Genomic DNA, 23,342 nt, shown 5'->3' with positions numbered 1-23,342 from the left:
GGGATATAGAAAGTCTATGCAGGCAGCCAACTGCTGAGGTATATGAGAGGCAAAGAATGAACAAACCTTGCCATGGCTTCTTTCTGATTCACCTGCTACCCTAGAGACTTGCGTTCAAGAACAGCAACATCTAAACCACATTGCCTCTTACCAGATGTGCTCACCACTGGGCTCACCAGGGAAGAACTAACTATGCACCTACCTTCCCACTGGCCTGTGAGCACCAAGGTCCTGTTTATTACCACGTCAATTTCCGTAGCTCCATCTTCCACAGCCAATCTGATCTCTTCCAGTCGTGTTTTTAAATGGGTCTGTCCAGCTGGAAAACCAGTAGCCACTAGGAAAAAGCGAAGAAAAACAAAGACAGAAAGGAGGAAGGTTGACAATTTTCAACTGGTTGGTATTTCAACAGAAACTTTCAAACAAAAATAATCCACCCTTTGGACCAAAGCCATCAAAGGTACTTAAGAACTTCATGCATACTTACAAAGTTAAACTTAAAAGGAAAAGAATGCGGGTCCAGGCGGTGGCACACCTTATTAAGTGCACACATTACAGTGCACAAGGACCCAGGTTCAAGCTCCAGGTCCCCACCTGCAGAGGGAAAGCTTCACAAGTGGAGAAGTAGGGCTGCAGGTGTCTCTCTGATGCTCTCCCTCTCTATCTCCTCCCCCTTTCAATTTCTCTCTGTCTCTATCCAATAATAAATAGAATATTTTTAAAAAGAGTGTCATCTCACATATAGGTATTAGGATAAATAGAAGCATTATATCCTGTGGAAGACTTCTAATTAAGTTTCTGCAGAGATGCTTAGGAGGGTATATTAAATAACAGCAGTTAAGAAAATAGGTTAGCTATAACAGAAAATAGTAGCTATAAACCTGTTTTGGTAAATACTAGCTAATTTTGGATCCTATTCTTGGTTGAACTATCAATATATTTATGATTTACTTATTCACATTCTTAATTGTTGCAACCACATTTTAAGAGAAGTTCTTTTGTCAACTAGAAAAATAAATAAATAAAAAGGCATCAGAGGAGGGAAATGCTTCCAATTTGTCAGGGTTGGGAAAAGCAGGACTAAGTATTAAGAAATGAGAAAGGAGGGGCTGAATGGTGGCACACCTGGTTAAATGCACACATGACAATGTGCATGGACCTGGGTTCAAGCCCCCAACCCCCACTTGCAGGGGGGAAGATTCACAAATCATGAAGCAAGTCTGCAGATGTCTCTCTCTCTCTTCCTCCTTCCCTCTAAATTTCTCTGTCCTCTCAAATAAAGTTAAAAAATAAAATGAGGCTTTGGAGGAAGATGGCGGCCTGAGAAGTCGCTGACAGCGAGTGCTCTGACCGCATCGTCGGCAACGGTAGGATTTTCTGCCTTTAGCAGGCCAGTCAATAAGGGGGGGCACCAAAGAAGTGATTACAGTTTAATTTGGGTTAAGAATTAGAGTAAAGGTGACATGGACTAGCGGGGCTCCAGAATTCCCAGGGCGCCGGGCAAGGCGAGTGCGCCGGGCATTGTCCTCCGCCCGCCCAGGAAGGCGGCTCCTCCGCGGGTTGCAGAGCGCGGCGGGCAGAGGACCCGGAGAGAGCACTTTAGCTCGGGGGCTTCCTCTTGGGAGAATCCAGGGTCCACCGCGACCCTGAGAGCAGATCCAAAGACTTCTTGAGTATAGCTCTCATTGGATCAAAGGATTTGGAGCTAGTTTTCATTTTTGAGAAATCCTTTAAAAAAGTCTGGAGGGGGGGGTTTCCTGGAAGATGGCGGACGGAGAAGCGGCTAGCCTTTGAGCTCCGGACACATCTCGTGTAAACAATAGGATTTTCTGCCTTTAGCAGGCCAGCCAATAAGGGGCCATAGCGGTCATACCAAGGAGGTGTCTATAACTTAATTTGGGTTAAGAATTAGAATAGGGGAAAAAAATTCTTTTTTCTTCCTTTTAATTTTCAAGCATACATCCTTCCCGCCGCCCCCCCCCCCCCATAAGCAGTGCCTGGGACCAGCTACTAGCAGGATACCCCATACCACCAAACAGGTTTTTTTTTTTTTTTTTTAAACTCACTGATACACATTTGGGAAGTTCCTCGCACTGCCCTTTAATTACAACCCTTCTTCTTATCTTCTCCCTTTTCTCTCTCTTATCTCTCTCTATCTCTTTTTTTTATTTTTTATTTTATTATTTTTTTTATCTTGTCATACACTTCTTTCTTCTTTGCCTTTCTGAATTTGTGAATTACTTTGGGGAAGAAATCTGACCCAGAGTGGACTCTCTATGTGTGTATCTCTGCTCTAGTTCCCTTTACACTCTTGTTACCCCTAGAATATACACTGCATAGTAGATTTGCATAACTGTCTATTCTTGCTATCCTCTCTTTCTTTTCTCTTTCTTCACTGGGATTTGGTTACTATTTTTTCACGGACTGGAGAAATTTTTTGGCTAACTGGTAATGATTAAACTCCTTCAATACTTACTTCAGTTGCTACTGTAATTCCGGAGGTTGGTGAGTGCAATTGTCATAAAGGTATTTAGTACAGTGTTACTTGTGCTCAAAACACAACAACTGAGGAACAACAGAGCATTAAAAAAAAAAAGAGAGAGAAACACATAAATAAAAAAAAATGGGTAGATTAAAAACAAATAAAACTGCTACCCCAATGAATGAAGACAAGAGCCCAGAAGAAACCATAAATCAGTCAGAAGTAACCATAGATAAGAAAAGTATGCAAGCAATAATAAACTTATTAATCACAGAAATGAAAACAACATTGGAGGAAAGGAATGGCAGTATTAGGGAAACAACAGTTGAGACCCCCAAGGAAAATACTGATTATCTTGAGACAATTAGAGAACTGAAAGCTGAAATAGCTGTAATGAAGAAAGAAGCTGAGGCAAGGGAAAGCAGACTAACAGAAGCAGAAAACAGAATTAGTCAGACAGAGGATGAGTTAGAGAAAACTAAGAAAGAGGTGAAAGAGCTTAAAAAGAGATTGAGAGACACTGAAAACAACAACAGAGACATATGGGATGATCTCAAAAGAAGTAACATTCGTATAATTGGCCTGCCAGAGGAAGAGAGGAAGGGGAAGCAAACATTCTAGAGGAAATAATACAAGAAAATTTCCCAGATCTGAATAACAGAAAGGATATCAAGATGCAAGAGGCCCAGAGAGTACCAAACAGAATCAACCCAGACCTGAAAACACCAAGACACATCATAGTCACAATGAGAAGAAGTAAGGATAAAGAAAGGATCCTAAAGGCTGCAAGAGAGAAACAAAAAGTCACATACAGGGGAAAACCCATAAGACTTTCTGCAGATTTCTCAACTCAAACTCTAAAAGCCAGAAGGGAGTGGCAAGATATCTATCGAGCCCTGAATGAAAAAGGGTTTCAACCAAGGATAATATATCCTGCTAGACTTTCATTCAAGCTAGATGGAGGGATCAAAACCTTCTTAGACAAACAACAGTTAAAGGAGGCAACTATCACCAAGCCGGCCCTGAAAGAGGTACTAAAAGACCTCTTATAAACAAGAACATCACTATAATACTTGTAATATATCAGAGTAAACAAATCGGTTTTTAGAACAATGGCACTACAATACATTAAATCCATAATATCAATAAATGTCAATGGCTTAAACTCACCCATCAAAAGGCACAGGGTGGGGGGATGGATCAGAAAACATAACCCAACCATATGCTGCTTGCAAGAATCCCATCTGTCACAACAAGATAAACACAGACTTAAAGTGAAAGGATGGAAAACTATCATACAGGCTAACGGTCCACAAAAAAGGGCAGGAACAGCCATTCTCATCTCAGACACGATAGATTTTAAATTAAATAAAGTAATAAAAGATAGGCAAGGACATTACATAATGATTAGAGGATCAATCAGCCAAGAAGACTTAACAATTATTAACATCTATGCACCCAACGAGGGACCATCTAAATACATTAAACACCTACTGAAAGAATTTCAAAAATACATCAATAGTAATACAATAATAGTGGGAGACTTCAATACCCCACTCTCACACTTAGACAGATCAACAAAGCAGAGAACCAATAAAGATACAAGAGAATTGAATGAAGAGATTGACAGACTAGACCTCTTGGACATTTTCAGACTCCTCCACCCCAAAAAACTGGAATACACCTTCTTTTCAAATCCACATAACACATACTCAAGGATAGACCACGTGTTAGGCCACAAAGACAGCATCAATAAATTCAAGAGCACTGAAATCATCCCAAGTATCTTCTCAGACCACAGTGGAGTAAAACTAACTTTTAACAACAAACGGAAAATTATTAAAAGACATAGAATTTGGAAACTAAACAACATGCTCCTTAAGAACCACTGGGTCAGAGACTCACTCAAACAGGAAATTCAAATGTTCCTGGAAACTAATGAAAATGAAGACACAACCTATCAAAATATTTGGGACACAGCGAAAGCAGTACTGAGAGGGAAACTTATAGCCATACAATCACATATTAAACACCAAGAAGAAGCCCAAATGAACGACCTTACTACACACCTCAAGGACTTAGAGGAAGAGGAACAAAGGAACCCTAAAGCAACCAGAAGGACAGAAATCACTAAAGTTAGAGCAGAAATAAACAACATCGAAAATAAAAGAACCATATAAAAGATCAATGAAGCCAAATGTTGGTTCTTTGAAAGATTAAACAAAATTGACAAACCCCTAGCCAGACTCACCAAACAAAAAAGAGAGAAGACTCAAATTAATAGAATTGTAAACGATGCAGGAGATATCACAACTGACACCACAGAAATCCAGAGAATTCTGCGAAACTTCTATAAAGAACTATATGCCACCAAGCTAGAGAATCTGGAAGAAATGGAACAATTCCTAGAAACCTATGCACTTCCAAAACTGAACCAAGAAGAACTACAAAATCTAAATGCACCAATCACAGACAAAGAAATTGAAACCGTTATTAAGAATCTCCCCAACAACAAAAGTCCTGGACCAGATGGCTTCACAAATGAATTCTACAAAACTTTCAGGAAACAGTTAATACCCATACTTCTTAAGCTATTCCATAAGATTGAAGAAACAGGAATACTCCCTTCCACCTTTTATGAAGCCAACATCACCCTGATACCAAAAGCTGATAGGGACAGAACAAAAAAGGAAAACTACAGACCAATATCTCTGATGAACATAGATGCCAAAATATTAAACAAGATCTTGGCCAACCGGATACAGCAACACATCAAAAAGATTGTTCATCATGACCAAGTGGGATTCATCCCAGGAATGCAAGGCTGGTTCAACATCCGTAAATCAATCAATGTCATTCATCACATCAATAAAAGCAAAGCCAAAAACCACATGATTATCTCAATAGATGCAGAGAAAGCCTTTGACAAAATCCAACACCCATTCATGCTCAAAACTCTACAGAAAATGGGAATAGATGGGAAATTCCTCAAGATAATGGAGTCTATATATAGCAAACCTACAGCCAACATCATACTCAGTGGAGAGAAGCTGAAAGCATTCCCCCTCAGATCGGGGACTAGAGAGGGCTGTCCACTGTCACCGTTACTCTTCAACATAGTATTGGAAGTTCTTGCCATAGCAATCAGGCAAGAGAAAGAAATCAAAGGGATACAGATTGGAAGGGAAGAAGTCAAGCTCTCACTATTTGCAGATGATATGATAGTATACATAGAAAGACCTAAAGAATCCAGTAGAAAATTACTAGAAGTTGTTAGGCAATATAGCAAGGTATCAGGCTACAAAATCAATGTACAAAAATCAGTGGCATTTCTTTATGCAAACACTAAATCTGAAGAAGAAGACATCCAGAAATCACTCCCATTTACTGTTTCAGCAAAATCAATCAAATACCTAGGAATAAAGTTGACCAAAGAAGTGAAAGACTTGTATACTGAAAACTATGAGTTGCTACTCAAGGAGATAGAAACTGATACCAAGAAATGGAAAGATATCCCATGCTCATGGATTGGAAGAATAAATATCATCAAAATGAATATTCTCCCCAGAGCCATATACAAATTTAATGCAATACCCATCAAAGTTCCACCAGGCTTCTTTAAGAGAATAGAACAAACACTACAATCATTTATCTGGAACCTGAAAACACCTAGAATTGCCAAAACCATCTTAAGGAAAAGAAACAGAAATGGAGGCATCACACTCCCAGACCTTAAACTATATTATAAAGCCATCATCATCAAAACAGCATGGTACTGGAACAAAAATAGGCATACAGACCAGTGGAACAGAATTGAAAGCCCAGAAGTAAATCCCAACACCTATGGGCATCTAATCTTTGATAAGGGGGCCCAAAGGATTAAATGGAAAAAGGAGGCTCTCTTCAATAAATGGTGCTGGGAAAACTGGGTTGAAACATGCAGAAGAATGAAATTGAACCACTTTATCTCACCAGAAACAAAAATCAACTCCAAATGGATCAAAGACCTAGATGTCAGACCAGAAACAATCAAATACTTAGAGGAAAACATCGGTAAAACACTTTCCCACATACACCTCAAGGACATCTTTGATGAATCAAACCCAATTGCAAGGAAGACCAAAGCAGAAACAAACCAATGGGACTACATCAAATTGAAAAGCTTCTGCACATCCAAAGAAACTATTAAACAAACAGAGAAACCCCTCACAGAATGGGAGAAGATCTTCACATGCCAGACATCAGACAAGAAACTAATCACCAAAATATATAGAGAGCTCAGCAAACTTAGCCGCAAAAAAGCAAATGACCCCATCCAAAAATGGGCAGAGGAAATGAACAAAACATTCACCACAGAGGAGATCCAAAAGGCTAACAAACATATGAAAAACTGCTCTAGGTCACTGATTATCAGAGAAATGCAAATCAAGACAACACTAAGATACCACCTCACTCCTGTAAGAATGGCATACATCAAAAAGGACAGCAGCAACAAATGCTGGAGAGGATGTGGGGACAGAGGAACCCTTTTACATTGCTGGTGGGAATGTAAATTGGTACAGCCTCTGTGGAGAGCAGTCTGGAAAACTCTCAGAAGGCTAGACATGGACCTTCCATATGACCCAATAATTCCCCTCCTGGGGTTATACCCCAAGGACTCCATAACACCCAACCAAAAAGAGGTGTGTACTCCTATGTTCATAGCAGCACAATTCATAATAGCTAAAACCTGGAAGCAACCCAGGTGCCCAACAACAGATGAGTGGCTGAGAAAGCTGTGGTATATATACACAATGGAATACTATGCAGCTATCAAGAACAATGAACCCACCTTCTCTGACCCATCTTGGACAGAGCTAGAAGGAATTATGTTAAGTGAACTAAGTCAGAAAGATAAAGATGAGTATGGGATGATCCCACTCATCAACAGAAGCTGACTAAGAAGATCTGAAAGGGAAACTAAAAGCAGGACCTGATCAAATTGTAAGTAGGGCACCAAAGTAAAAACCCAGTGGTGAGGGGTAGGCATGTAGCTTCCTGGGCCAGTGGGGGGTGGGAGTGGGTGGGAGGGATGGGTCACAGTCCTTTGGTGCTGGGAATGGTGTTTATGTACACTCCTAGCAAAATGTAGACATATAAATCAGTAGCTAATTAATATGAGAGGGGGAAATCAATTGTATGTCTTAAAGTTTCTCAAAAGACAAACTGAATCTTTTTAATATATAGGCTATGTATTTGATATGCGGACTCTCTCAAAAGCCTAGACCAAGTAGATTAGAAGCTTCCAATAGCACAGCTATATACAAGATACTGGGTACTGTCCAGCAAACCATAACAAAGGGACTTTTCAAAGTTAACCCAATTAACAAATAATGTGATGATAATATTAACTATTGATTGTCTTTTTGAACCCTAAGACAGCAGGAACCTCACATCTTCACTATAGAGCCCCTACTTCCCCCAGTCCTGGAACCCTTGGATAGGGCCCACTTTCCCGTATGCATCTCCCAATCCAAACCAAATAACATTGCATCTGCCGATCACAACCTAACCAAAGCAACGATTGCTACCTCAACATGCTTCACCTCAGAATGTATCCAGAGACTTCACGTGTGGAATGACAACCCTTCAGCTTCATTACTCGGGTGAGACCTTTCCTTTAATAGTACACTCTAATTTCATCTCAGGTAGTTCACTTTCTAACAAAGTCCCATAACCTAGATATACACCAGTTTCTGTGAGAGAGAGCTTATGTGCACACGTATCCATAAACTACTGCAAAATATATACCTGAAAGCAGGACTACACTAGAGTTTACAGTGAGTACCTCCCTAACACGTCCTCTCCACTATTCCAAGCTTGGGATCCATGATTGCTCAACTAATTGTTTGGCTTCATATGTTAACTCTCTTTTCAATCACCAGGTTCCAGATGCCACCAGGATGCTGGCTAGGCTTCCCTGGATTGAAGACCCCACCAATGTGTCCTGGAGCTCAGCTTCCCCAGAGTCACACCCTACTAGGGAAAGAGAGAGGCAGACTGGGGGTATGGACCGACCAGTCAACGCCCATGTTCAGCGGGGAAGCAATTACAGAAGCCAGACCTTCTACCTTCTGCAACCCTCAACGACCCTGGGTCCATGCTCCCAGAGGGATAGAGAATGGGAAAGCTATCAGGGGAGGGGGTGGGTTATGGGGATTGGGTGTTGGGAATTGTGTGGAGTTGTACCCCTCCTACCTTATGCTTTTGTTCACTAATCCTTTCTTAAATAAAAAATTTAAAAAAATAAGATAAAATAAAATGAATTATTTTTTAAAAATGGGGAAACAAAATGACATAGGAAGAGAAAATGCAACTATACTTTTGAAAAAGTTATTAACACTTTTGACACACACGCCATTAATATCATTCTGTTGTGTATAGATAGCCCCTGGTATTTCCTGATGTTATCAGGCTCCTTGGGTCTACCCCCTTAGAGGAAAACACATTTCCTTGCTGTATAGAGGAAAAACTGAATTGATTGGGGGATAATAAAAATTCAAGGTTCATAAAAGTGTAGATGCCAGACCTTTGGGGAAGCTCCACAAATAGGTTGTGGTAAATACTGAACAGTATGTTTCTTTTCATACATTTCTAATAAACTAAATGAATGATCATACATGCTTCTTTTGCAAAGTACTATGGTATTCCTCTAACATCTTTAAAAGTTGAATTTGGGGGCCAGGTGGTAGCGCAACAAGTTAAGCACACATATCACCATGAACAAGGACCAGGGTTCAGTCCCTGGCTCCCCACTTGCAGGGGGAATGCTTCACAAGCAGTGAAGCAGGGCAGCAGGTATCTATATTTCTTTCTCTCTTTCTATATCCTCTCCCCTCTCAATTTTTCCCTGTCCTGCTGAATAAAATTGAAAGAAAAAAAATGGAAAAAGTGGTCATCAGGAATGGTGAATTCATTGTGCCAGCACCAAGCCCTAGCAATAAACCTGGTGGCAATTAAATAAAAAGGGGGGTGGGAATGTGGTAGTGCAGTGGGTTAAGCGCACATGGCATGGAGTGCAAGGACTGGCATAAGGATCCCAGCATACGAATTCCGTTTAGAGCTCCAGGCTCCCACCTACAGGGGGTTGCCTCACAAGTGGTGAAGTAGGTCTGAAGGTGTCTATCTTTCTCTTTCTCTCTGTCTTCCCCTCCTCTCTCAATTTCTCTCTGTCCTATCCAACAACAACAACAATAACAACAACAATGGGAAAAAATGGGGCCGGGTGGTGGCACACCTGGTTGAGCACACATGTCAAGGTATACAGGACCCAGCTTCAAGCCCCCAGTCCCCACCTGCAGGGGGAAAGCATTGCAAGTAGTGAAACAGGGCTGCATGTGTCTCTCTGTCTCTCTATTCCCTCCCCCCACTCTCAATTTATAGCTGTCTCTATCCAATAAATAAAGATAATTAAAAATTTTTTTTTTTTAAAAGGGGAAAAATGGCCTCCAGGAGCAATGGATTTGCAGTACAGGCACTGAATCCCAGCAATAACCCTGGAGAGGGAAAAAAAAAAAGAAAGTTAAATCTAACTATGTACCTACCTTTCCCTCAGGCCAAGTCTACTGAATTGATTTTAAAAAAATTATTTTTAGTGGTCTGGGAGGTGGTGCAATAGATAAAGCATTGGGCTCTCAAGCATGAGGTCCTGAGTTCAATCCCCAGCAGTACATATACCAGAGTGATATCTGGTTCTTTCTTTCTCCTATTTTTCTCAGGAATAAATAACTTCTTTAAAAAAATTATTTTTAATGAGCAACAGAGAGCTACAAAGAGAAAGATACACAGAGAAATAAAGATGCCAGAGCATAGCTCTCAGCTTGTGATGCTGGGATAGAACCAGGGACATCAGGCATGAAAGCCTTTGGCATAACCATTACGCTATCTCCTCGGCCCTACTGAATGGATCTTACATCAGCTCTTGAATATATTCTCTCTTTTGTATCTCCCAAGCTTTGGGGTGGCTCTCGGCAACTTTCACAGGGAGCATAAATCTCCTAGTTCTATTTTATCCCTCTCTAATGTGCCCACTGCCATCAGCAAACACTGAAAGTATGTCATGAAGTTAGTGGTGTCATGCTCTGCTCAAGCCTTTCAGTGTTGTCTGCTTCTAATCCATGGGCTGGGGGATAGCTCTGTGGGTAGAGGTTCTTGGTTCCATTCCCAGCACCATATACAGCATGAGGAGCTCCATGGATAGTTGAATGGTACTTTAGTGTTTCTGCTTCTCATTTTCTCCCTACCTTCTCTCCTGCTAAGTGCACAGATTTTTTTTTTTTTTTTTTTTTTTAATCAGGTCTGGGAAGCCTCTCAGGGGTATTAGGCATACATGAGACATTTGGTTCATTCTCTGGCCACACAGAAAGAGAACAAAGCCCAAATGGCACAGCAGGGAATGTCTCCTTACAAGATCTGACCCCAGTCCACCAGTTTCACCTACCATGCTCTTCCTCTGTCTAAACTTGGTGTCCAACAACTCATCCAAAAGAGAACTTTGGATTCTTTGAACATGACCTCTGTTCTGGTTTCTCTGATGGTTTGTTTTTTACCGGGGCGCTGCTTCAGCTCTGGCTTATAGTGGTATGGGGGACTGAACCTAGGAATTTGGAGCCTCAGGCACCAGAGTCACTTTGCATAACCATTATGCTATCTTACCCCCCCTCCCCTTTGCCTGTCTTAGCACTTGATAAGTGCTTGTCCTCCTTGTCCTTGGAGACCCAGGCAGTGAAATTTCCTCTGGAAAATACTCCCTCACTCCCAGTGTCACTGGCCTCTTAAGAATCCATGTCCTCACGCCCAGAGCTACAACCATACAGTCTACATGACTGGCTTCATTATAAAACACACACACACACACACACACACACACACACACACACACACACACACACACAGACACACACACACACACACACACACACACACACACACCTTGTATCTTGTATTATGATTTTTTTTTTACCAAACTATCCCTCCTCAACAACTAAGTTTCCTGAAGGACAGCACTACAGTTCCGCAATCTCAGGGAATCAGGATGGCTGCTACTTGGCAGGCAATGACTAAATCCTAAAAGAATGAATAAAACAGCCAATTAAATATAAAAAATGGACTAAAGCCCAGCCCAATAAAGATAGTGGGAGCTGGGGCTGGGTGGTGGTGCACCTGGTTGAGCGCACATGTTGCAACGCGCAAGGACTGAGGTAGGTCCGAGCCCCTGGTTCCCACCTGCAGGGGGAAAGCTTTGCGAGTGGTGAAGCAGGGTTTGCAGGTGTCTTTCTGTCTCTTTCCCTCTCTGTCTCTCCCTTCTTCTCGATTTCTGACCGTCTGTATCCAATAAATAAACATAATTAAAAAAATAAAAAATAAAGACAGTGGAAGCCAGATCTAAGGATGCAAAAGTGTATGAGTTAAAGAACTGGCAGAGGGGGGTCGGGCGGTGGCACAGTGGATTAAGTGCATGTGGCACAAAGCGCAGGGACCGGTGTAAGGATCCTGGTTCAAGCCCCTGGCTTCCCACCTGCAGGGGAGTCGTCTCACAGGCGGTGAAGCAGGTCTATAGGTGTCTATCTTTCACTCCCCTTCTCTGTCTTCCCCTCCTCTCTCCATTTCTCTCTGTCCTATCCAACAACGAACAACATCAACAATGGCAATAATAAATGTCCAAAACTAGGCTATAACAAGGGCAACAAAAAGGGGGAAAAATGGCCTCCAGGAGCAGTGGATTCATGGTGCAGGCACCGAGCCCAGCAATAACCCTGGAGGAAAAAAAAAAGAACTGGCAGCGTTGAAAAGCAGCAACAAAAGCCCCGGCAAGTTCTACCTGATGCCACTGGGATGGTGCAGCCTGCGGCCTTCAGTGCTTTCACCGCATCACAGACACGGGCAGGATAAACACAAACGGCAGCTGTAGTGATGCCTAGGAAGAAAGAAATCACAACAGCCTACTTTATGTGAGGTTCAACCCGTACAATATGCATGCAGTTATTATTTACACTACAACATTGGCAGAAATCAAAATGAGGGAGAAAGATAATGTTCTCCCGATGCTACAGCAGATTCAAAGGGTTTTCATCAGCAGATTCAAAGGGTTTTCATCTCCACATTCCCTGGAAGTTCTTGACAAGTGGATCCCTGTCTCATCATCACAGCTGCAGAAACAGACAACTCTGAAGCACCCCAGGTAAGACCAGCCTCATTTGCCAAACCTTCCCAAGTCGCAAACTTGGAGGTCTCAACTTCATGCAAATGCTTTATTTCATGTAACATGAAGACTACTGTATTCAAGCTGGACAGTGAATTAAAATATATACCTTTACAGCATCATGACAATACTATACCTTGACTTACAAAAAAAAAATAAATCAAAATCTGGACTAAACAATTCCTTGATCTGGAACTGAGAATTAAAAAGAAAAGAAAAAAAAAAAAAAGGTAAGGGTCAAGGGAGCAAGCATAATGATTATGCAAAAGAAGGACTATCATGCCTGAGGCTCTGAAGTCCCAGTTCAATTCTCCACATCACCATAAACCAGAATTGAACAGTGCTCTGGGTTAAAAAATTTTTTTAAAGTAGCTATTGTAAAGCAAAGAAATCATCACTCATTCAAAAAGTCTCACCTTAAATGTGATATATAAGGTGAGGTCTATAACACTATAGGGCTGTACATTTCCTACAGATTACCTACATTTCCTACAAATTACTTAGAGTAAAATATATACACTGAGTTCAATGCCAAACCTCTGAATGAACTCATTAAAGACAAGACACACCAGCACCAGGAAGACTTTTTCTTCTCTTTTGTTTTTGTTTGTTTGTTTGTTTGCCTCCAGGGTTCTCACGGGGGCTCTGTGCCAGCACTACAAATCCACTGTTTCTGGCAGCCATTTTTTCCATTTTTTACTGGATAGGACAGAGAGAAAATTGAGACGGGAGGGGAAGATAGAGAGGAAGAGAGAAAAGGTCCTTCATAGAAAGAGCTACCTCCTCAAACCACACCAAAACGTAGCCAGGCATACTGCTTTAGAAATACACCTTAGTGAGATGGACCAACCTGCCAATGTCCATGTCTAGTGGGGAAGTAACTACAGAATCCAGACCTTCCACCTCCTGCACCCCATAGAGATCTTTGGTCCATATACCCAGAGGGATAAAGAATAGGGAAACTTCCAATGGAGGGGATGGGATGCAGAATTCTGGAGGTAGGAATTGTATGGAACTGAAACCCTGTTAACTTACAATTTTGTCAATCACTATTAAATAAATAATTTAAAAAATAAAAGAGGAGGAAACTAGGAGGTCAAGGTATGAAGGGGGTTCACTTGGTAGAGCACACTCCTCAACACGTGTAAGAACCCAGGTGTGAGCCTCTGGCCACCATATGGGAGTGTGTGTGGGGGGGAAGCCTCATGAGCAGTGTTGTGATATCTCTCCTTTTCTTTGTCCCTCTCTCTTGTTCTCTCTCTTTATCTCTCTCTCCTTGTTTATCACCCTCTATCTAATAAAAAAATAAGGCTACTAGGAGTCAGGGAGTGGTAGAGTTGTGTAGGAACTGGGTGCTAGTAATAACATCAGTAGAAAAGAAAAAAATGGGGGCTAGGCGGTGGTGCACTGTGTTAAGCTCACATAACACAAAGTTTAAGGACCCGCTCAAGGATCTGGATTTGAGCCCCTGGCTCCCCACCTGCGGGGGCTTGGGGAGAGGTCACTTCACAAGCGGTGAAGCAGGTCTGCAGGTGTCTTTCTCTCTCCCTCTCTATCTTCCCCTCCCATCTCAATTTCTCTGTTCTATCCAATAAACATGGAAAAAATGGCTGCCAGAAGCAGTGGATTTGTAGTGCTGGCATTGAGCCCCAGCGATAATCCTAGAAGCAAACAAACAAAACAAAAAAGAGAAGAAAAAAGAGAAATCAGGGGATCAACTTTCAAAAATTTCCTTCATTTCTACAGCATTAAGGTTCTAAACTTATGGCAACTTTAGAAAGCCCTTTCTTTCAAGTCTACAAACACAGCAAATATAACTTTTTTTCAAAAGATCTAACCTAATATACGGAAAAGCAATCTATTTCCCATTTGCATTTTATTCTCCACAGTATTTCATTTACTCACAGAAAATACGTTATGTATGAGATGTGATTATTAAGTAATGAGACTGGCTTTTTTACAAGTGGCTAGGGAATCAGAATTGGGATTTTTTTAGATTCACTAGACAGAAAATTTCTAAAACTGAAGAACTGGAAAGAAAACGAAAGAAAGTCTCTACCAGCAAGTTAGCAACTTTTAATTCATGATAGAAAGAACTGACCTAAAAAGAAGATGCAGGTTCTCTCCCTGCTGATTTGCAGAGGACAGTCTTGATCATGTGTTTATGTACACAGTTCTTATAGAATTTGTTGCTACCATCACTTTTAAAAAATATGTATTTATTCATTTGTTTATTGCGAGAATAAGCGAGGGAGAAGAGACAGAGAGGCAAGCACATTACTAAGCTTTGGTCAAAGGTGGTGCTAAGGACTAAACCTGTGGTCTCTGAGGTATGCAAGGTTGTGCTAACAGATGGAGCAATCCCACAAGCTCTCCTTTTTTTTTTTTTTTTTTTTTTAGCAGATGACCCTGGATTTCAATTGTTTTAGAATTAGGAATTAGTGGGTGGGGGAAATAGAATAATGGTTATGCAAAAGATTCTCATGCCTGGGGCTCAAGGTCTAAGATTCAATTCTCCAGACTACCATAAGCCAGAGCTGAGCAGAGCTCTGGTAAAATACATTTAAAAAAAAAATGAGGAATTAGTATTGCAAAGAGAGAAACATCAGACAGATCATATACAAGGGCATTACCTTTATCGTGCACATCTAAAGCTTTTAAGAGATCTTCCCGAATGGGATACTTGGCTTTATAGCAGAGTCTCTGAACATTGCAAGAAGTGTCATCGCCTGACAGTGTAGTGAGATCTATAAAGGTAACAGCTTTCAGGAGCCAAGCAGCCTGGTTAGAAGAAAAGATAAAACCAGGTTAAACATGAATCCTCTTCAACCCAGTTAGTTAGTTTATCACTAGATAAATAGGAATGCTAAAGTCAGATCTACAAAGTTCCAAGGCATACCAGGCTATATGCTGGCTTCTTTGCAGATCACAGAAAGGTTTCTTCTACCTTCTACCAAAGTAAAGCTTTCTGACATGTGATAGAAACATTAACTCAAGAGTGACCAAGCCAGGGAAACATCTCAATGTGCTAAAGCACAGGACTTGCATGCCTTTGGCTCTAGAGGTTCTGAGTTCAGTTCTGGACACCAACATAAGAACTGAACAGTACTCTCTCTTCCATCCTCCCTTCCTATGAAAATAAATGAGGAAGCAAGCCTTTTTTTTTTTTTAAAGAGTGACCAACAAGTATTACAGAAGACAAAATTAGAAATGTAAGAAAAGTCTTAAAAACTTTTCTTTTCTCAAAGATACCCCTATTAAAACCCCTAACAGATTACATTTCCCTGCATTTATTTATCTTTACTTTTTTTTGTTGTTGTTTCTTTACCAGAGCACTGCTCAGCTCTGGTGCATGGTGGTACAGGGGATTGAACCTGGAATTTTGGAGCCTCAGGCCTGACTGTCTGTTTGCATAACCATTATGCTATCTACCCCCACCCCATCTCCTTGCATTTAACTTCTCCATCTCATCCACAAAGGCCCTATCACATGAGGGAATTCTTGAGTGTCTCTCTGACATTCTACTTCCAAGAGATCGTATACAGAAAATCTCTAAATAAAGAATCTCTAGCTTTCCTCTCCCCCCAATTTTTATTTTATTTTATTTATTTATTCCCTTTTGTTGCCCTTGTTGTTTTTTTATTATTGTAGTTATTATTGTTGTTGTCGTTGTTGGATAGGACAGAGAGAAATGGAGAGAGGAGGGGAAGACAGAGAGGAGGAGAGAAAGATAGACACCTGCAGACCTGCTTCACTGCCTGTGAAGCAACTCCCCTGCAGGTGGGGAGCCAGGGTTGGAACCGGGATCCTTATGCCGGTCCTTGTGCTTTGCGCCACCTGCGCTTAACCCGCTGTGCTACAGCCCGACTCCCTCCCCCCAATTTAATCCAAGTCTATTTTTTCCCTTTTTTTATTTCTTATTATTTATTTATAAAAAGAAAACACTGACAAAACCACAGGATAAGAGGGGTACAACGCCACACAGTTCCCACCACCAGAACTCCGTATCCTACCACCTCCCTTGATAGCTTTCCTATTCTTTAACCCTCTGGGAGTATGGACCCAAGGTCATTGTGGGATGCAGAAGGTAGAAGGTCTGTCTTCTGTAATTGCTTCCCCACTGAACATGGGCGTTGACAGGTCGATCCATACTCCCAGCCTGCCTCTCTCTTTCCCTAGTGGGGTGGGGTTCTGGGGAATTGGAGCTCCAGGACACAATGGTGGGGTTATCTGTCCAGGGAAGTCTGGTTGGCATCATCTTATCATCTGGAACCTGGTGGCTGAAAAGAGAGTTAACATATAAAGCCAAACAAGTTGTTGACTAATCATGAACCTAAAAGCTGGAGTAGTGCAAATGAAGAGGTGGGGCGGGGGTCTCCGTTCTGTAGATAGCTAGAAGGCATATTTTAGTTAAATTCCAAAGGGCCTGTGGCTATACTAAGTTTTTTTTTTTTCCTGAGCCTGAAATCTGATATGCAGGTGGATCCTAACTATTGTCTGGGGAGATGATGTCATGGCTGGAGAAAGGACCAGAAAGCTGGGTCTGGGAAGAGAGTAGCTCCCAAATATGAGAAAGGTGTATAAATACTGTTGACTGTATTTTTTTCTTTTTTAAAATTATGTTTTATCTTTATTTACTTGCTAGAGATAGCCAGAAATTAAGCAGAGGGGAGAGATAGAGTGGGAGAGAGACAGAGAGACACCTGCAGCCCTGATTCACCACTTGTAAAACTTTCCCCCTACAGGTGGGGGACTGGGGGCCTGAACCTGGGTCTTTGTGCATTATAACATGTGCGCTCAACCAGATGTGCTACCACTTGCCCCCCAAGTCTATTTTCAAAATAATATATATTTTTTGCCTCCAGGGTTATTGCTGGGGCTTAGTGCCTGCACTGCGAATCCACTGCTCCTGGAGGCTATTTTTCTTATTTTGTTGCCCTTGTTGCCATTGCTGTTGTTGGACAGAACAGAGGGAAATCAAGAGAAGGGGAAGACAGAGAGAGGGAGAGAAAGACAGACACCTGCAGACCTGCTTCACTGGTTGTGAAGTGACTCCCCTGTAGGTGGGGAGCCAGGGGCTCAAACCAGGATCCTTATGCTGGTCCATGTGCTTTGTGCCATGTGCACTTAACCTGCTGAGCTACCACCCAGCTCCCCAAAATGATATTTTTTTACAACTTGTTCCAGTGAGTTTCCGGTTAGCTTTTCGATCAGAATATTTCCAAGGATGAGCAAAATGTGAAATGTGTCACCCTGAAGGACTCCATCACAATGTTTTGCTTCACTTGTGACTTGTACTCTTAAGTTCCTTTTAGCCCTGCAACGTCCACAGAACATGTCTTCCGTTGGTATACACTAACAAATAAAGCCGACCGCAAGAGCTTCATCAAATGCCATTTTCTGAATTTTTGAGAAATGACTTATGGAAACTAACAGTAAGAGGAAACATGTTGGTCAAAGAAGGTCAACTCTTTTTTTTTTTTTTTAGAAGGTCAACTCATATCTAAAAGGGTCTCCAAAGTGGACACGCCGGTTTAGATATTATGGTTTTAAAAATTAAAATAGAAGACAGCCAGAAGAAGGTATGTCTAAAACACTGAATAACGTGTTTTGAAAACATGCCATTTAATTCACTCATGAATAAAGATGTTTCAAATTCATTTGCAGCTTTGCCATTCAACAGTGATAAGATGTTTAACTTGTTTGGATAAATGTGTTATCTTTCTCCAACCCATCATAATCATATATGAATTATTAAAATAAGTCATGGACAGCTACAATCTTTTAAGTGTAGATGCATCTTGAGCGAAATCCAATATCATGGCCTTGAGGGAAGAGACTGCTGGGCACAGCAACTGAATGTTCAACGAGGACCCTTACCTGCCACTCCTTCTTCACACTCCTGAGGGCCTGGAGCTGCTGGGCGCGCCGCAGGACTGCTGGCTGGTTCACTTGAATTTTGGAGATACAACTTAGGTCTGCAGGGGAAAGAAGAACCAAAGAGCTTTGGAAACTTAAAAGTCTTTTGTTGGGGCTGGGTAGTGAGTGGCGCACCTGGCTGAGCGCATGCTACAATGCACAAAGACTCAAGTTCAAGCCCCCACCCCCACTTGCAGGGGGGAAAGCTTTACAAGTGGTGAAGCAGTACTGCAGGTGTCTCTCTCTGTCTCTCACCTCTATCCCTCCCTTCCCTCTCAGTTTCTGATGGTCTCTATCCAATAAGTGAATAAAGATAATACAAAAACTTTTTAAAAGTCTTTTGTTGGGGGGGGGCAGGCAGTAGCACAGTGGGTTTTAAGCGTACCTGTGGGGGAGGGAGGGACCACCTCACAGGCGGTGAAGCAGGTCTTGAGGTGTCTTTCTCTCCCTCTCTCTGTCTTCCCCTCCTTTCTGTCCTATCCACAATACACAGCAACTACAGCAATAACAACAACAATAAACAACAAAGGGCAACAAAAAAGGGGGGGGGGGGAATAGCTTCCAGGAGCAGTGGATTCATAGTGCAGGCATGGAGCCCCAGTGATAACCCTGGAGGCAAAAAAAAAAAAGTCTTTTGTTTGTTTGTTTTAGATCTCACTGGGGCTTCAGAACTCAGGCAGACTTTTTCTCACAGAAAGAGAGGTAGAGGAACAGAAGGAAAGACCTCACAGCACCAAAGCTTCCACATTGTAGTTGGGGCCAGGCTTGAACCTGGGTCACAGGTAGGGCACAGCAGGCACCCTCTCAGGTAAGCTATCTTGCTGGCCCCAAACTTAAATGTTTTATTATTAAAACATTTGCTTGTTTTTAAAAATATTTTAATGAGACACAGAAATAGATAGGGAGGGAGAGAGAGGGGCTGAGAATAGAGCACTACTCAAACTCTGATTTATGGTGATGCTGGAAATTGAACCTAGGACCTCAGAGCCTCAGGCAGGCAAGACGGCCTTTCTACACAACCATTATGACATCTCTCCAGCCCCGTTCACTTATTTATTTTAATATTAGTGATTTAATAATGATTAACAAGACTGTAAGATAACAAGGGTACAATTTCATACAGTTCCCATCACCAGAGTTCTGTTGTGTTGCATCCCCTCTATTGGAAGCTTCCCTATTTTTTTTTAAACTTTATTTTATTTACTGGATAGAGACAGCCAGAAATTGAGAGGGACAGAGGTGGCAGAGAGAGCGAAAGACATAGAGACACCTGCAATACTGCTTCACCACTTGTGAAGCTTTCCCCCTGCAGGTGGGAATGCACACTGTAACATGTGCACTTAACCAGGTGCACCACCACCCCTATTCTTTATCCCTTTGGGAGTATGGACCCAAATTCCTTATGAGTGCAGAAGGTGGGAGTTCTGGCTTCTGTAATCTATCTTTTTTTTTTTTTTTTAAGATTTTATTTATTTATTAATGAGAAACATAGGAGGAGAGAGAAAGTGCCAGACATCACTCTGGTACATGTGTTGCCAGGGACTGAACTCAGGACCTCATGCTTGAGAGTTCAATTTTTTATCCACTGCACCACCTCCCAGACCACATAATCTATCTTTTTTTTTTTCTTTTTTAAAGAAAGATTTTTTTAAAAAAGATTTTATTTATTTATTAATGAGAAAGATAGGGGAGAGGGAGAGAAAGAACCAGACATCACTCTGGTACATGTGCTGCCAGGGATTGAACTCAGGACCTCATGCTTGAGAGTCTAGTGCCTTAGCCACTGCGCCACCTCCTGGACCACTATAATCTATCTTTTTATATGGTCCTTAAGAAGATGTAATAACCCTTTGACATCAAAGCTCCTTTTTAAAGCTTATCTTTCCTTCAAAGCACAAGTAAATATCATGAATTGTTTTGAAGGAAGCCTGGTGAAAGAAAGACAGGTATAATGTAAAATCAGGTGCATTTGGAACTTGCAGAATCCATAGATTGACTACACAAACATTTCAAACACTATAGGGAAGCACTGTGTACCCATATTCTAGGCCTGTCTCTCTTCTGACAGAAAAGACTTAACTTGCGAGAGCTCAGACCAGGAGGATAAATGCTTGACTAATCCTTAAGTGACATAATGTCAGGGGTTCATGGGATCCTTGGTCAGCACCCATTTGCTGCCCAGATGAACACTGACCAGATGCCCATTCCTTCCTCCCAGGAGAGTTTTCCAAGATGTGTTAGAAATTAAAATACTGATATAACCTCAGTTCAGACAGGGAAAGAAAAAAAAACAACTCATTCCAAATTCCAGGAGACATTTCCATTACTTCTGTGCAGAAATGTTCTCTCCTATCCCAGCCTACCTTTTCTCTTCTTCTGGTTGACTAATTTCTGCTTTAGGACCCAGATGAAATGTCAGCTTTTGTGAAAACACTACCGAGTGAACATTTGGATAGACCTCTGGGACAGGATGTGCATCTAGGGGGCCAGGCAATGGTGCACATGGTAAAGCGCAAGCTACCCAGGTTCGATTAAGCTCCCAGTCCCCACCTGCAGGGGAAGGCTTCACAAGTGATAAAGCAGCACTGCAGGTGTCTCTCTCCCTCTCTATCTCTTCCCTCTTGATTTTTCTCTTTCTCTATCATACATATATATCCTGTGCCTATTTCACAGAGGAATCATGGAAAAGTAGTCTCTCTGGGGCTAGGCAGTGGCAAATCTTCTTGAGCAGACATGTTACAGTGCACAAGGACACAGGTGTCGGTTGGGGCCAGGTGTCAGGCTCAGCTTGAACTCAGGTTCAAGCTTCTGGTACCCTCCAGTAGGAGAAAAGTTTCACAAATGGTAAAGCAGTGCTGCAGATATCTTTCTATCTCCTTCTCTATCTCCCCCTTCCCTCTCTTGATTTATATATACATATATATACATATATATGTAATAAAACAAGGAAGTAAAAAAAAAAAGTAGCATCTTGTATTTATGATACTGGGGGGTCATGATCTCACTCACTTTTTAGTGTCTAAGACTAAACATAGTATTCGGTGCACATGCATTTCATCCATGGACACTCCACAACACAGGTGATTGCACAGCTACAACTAACCTAGCACCTATGCCCTTCCAGCAACCTCAGGCTTCTGAAGAATATTTCCTTAGAAGAGTATTAAAAGACTACTGTGGGGGGGGGGGGGCTGGGAGGTGGCACATAGGGTTAAGTGCACATAGTATGAAGCGCAAGGATTGGCACATGAATCCTGGTTCAAGCCCTGGATCTCCACCTGCAGGGGGCCTGCTTCACAAGTGGTGAAGCAGGTCTGCTGGTGTCTCTCTATCTCCCCCACCCCTCTCAATTCCTCTCTGTCATATTCCATAAAAATGAAAAATGACCTCCAGGAGAAGTGGATTTGTAGTGCAGGCACCAAGCCCTAGTGATAACCCTGGAGGAAAAAGAAAAAAACTACTGTGGCATGCTGGGCAGTAGATAAAGAGTTGAACTCTCAATGTACTAAGTCCTGAAACGTGATCCCTGGAATTGCAGGTGTCAGCTTGATGCTCTGGTTCTCTCTCTCTTAAATACATATAGAAATCTTAAAAACAAACAAACAAACAAAAAAACTACTGTGGAAAAGTTGTTGTTGACTAGGAAATATGCCAAAGTAACACACGTCTTTATAACATGATGGAGGAAATGGTGACTGAAAATTGTACTGTTTACAACACAAATAATAAAGTGTTTTGCACTGGGGGCCAGGCAGCGGTGCACTGGGTTAATCGCACATAGTACAAGTGTGAGGACCTTTGCAAGAGTCCTGGTTCCAGCCCCTGGATCACTCCCCCACAACCCCCATAGGGGGGCCCCTTCTGCAGCTGTCTCTGTTTCTCTCCCTGTCTCCCCTGCTACTCTTAATTTTTCTCTGTCTTATCCAATAAAGTGAAAAATAAAATAAAATAAAACAAACTAAAGCATTTGCACTTCACAGAGACAAGAACACTAGGAAAGCCAGATTCTACAAAAGATACTCTCTCCCTCATTTCCATTTGAGTCTTATCAATATCAATGGCAGAGAAATTCCAAATCTGAATTTGAGTAATTAATAACATTCTTAATTAAATCTCAATGAAGAAAGAATAGAATTTCGGTGCACTTCTTTTTTCTAATTAAATCATTTTGCTAGCTGAAATCATTTAACAAAACAGATTTTTTTTTTTTAACATTTCGAATCCATCTGCTCCTCAAAAATATTGGATGTTTTCCTGCTTGTCTGCTAATCCAACTTCACAGAGAAAACAGGAGTTCAAGGTCAAGCAAATGAAACGTGCTTCTTCCCATGCAAAGACTAATTACATTCAAGGTAGAACCCAAGAGAAGAAAGCCCAGATATACCTGACTCATCCCAATTTAAGATAAGAACTGGGCTGGGGAGGTTATCACCATGGTTCTGCAAAAGACTTTCATGCCTGAGGCTCTGGTTTCCCAAATTCAGTCCTCAGCACCACAGACAGCTGAATAATTCCCTCATATCTCTCTTTCTGTATCTTCCTCATTGTACCTCATTAAAATAAACTATTTTAAAAAGACAGCATTCTGAAGGGGGGAAAAAAAGATCGTAAGAAGCCCTTTTGGGTCTGGAGGTAGCTCATCCAATAGAGTGCATGCCTTACCATGCACAAGACTCATGTTCAATTCCTGGCACCTCATGG

The 23,342-nt window shown here is 41.6% G+C and overlaps 1 protein-coding gene across 1 annotated transcript in view; it reads right to left on the bottom strand.

The window, feature by feature from the left end:
- DERA (deoxyribose-phosphate aldolase) overlaps window positions 1-23,342 on the bottom strand; it is a 122,793-nt gene that overhangs the window by 72,797 nt on the left and 26,654 nt on the right. Inside the window, exons 2-5 of the mRNA XM_007527618.3 lie at window positions 18,603-18,700; window positions 15,356-15,503; window positions 12,342-12,437; window positions 203-337 (exon numbers count right to left, since the gene is read on the bottom strand). Of these exons, the coding sequence (XP_007527680.1) occupies window positions 203-337; window positions 12,342-12,437; window positions 15,356-15,503; window positions 18,603-18,700 (477 nt within the window). The remainder of the gene's footprint in view (window positions 1-202; window positions 338-12,341; window positions 12,438-15,355; window positions 15,504-18,602; window positions 18,701-23,342) is intronic.

This window comes from Erinaceus europaeus, chromosome 7 (assembly GCF_950295315.1).
Source record: "Erinaceus europaeus chromosome 7, mEriEur2.1, whole genome shotgun sequence".
NCBI lineage: Eukaryota > Metazoa > Chordata > Mammalia > Eulipotyphla > Erinaceidae > Erinaceus > Erinaceus europaeus.
Note: the sequence above shows the minus strand (reverse complement) of the source record. Positions and strands in the feature narration are given on the sequence as shown.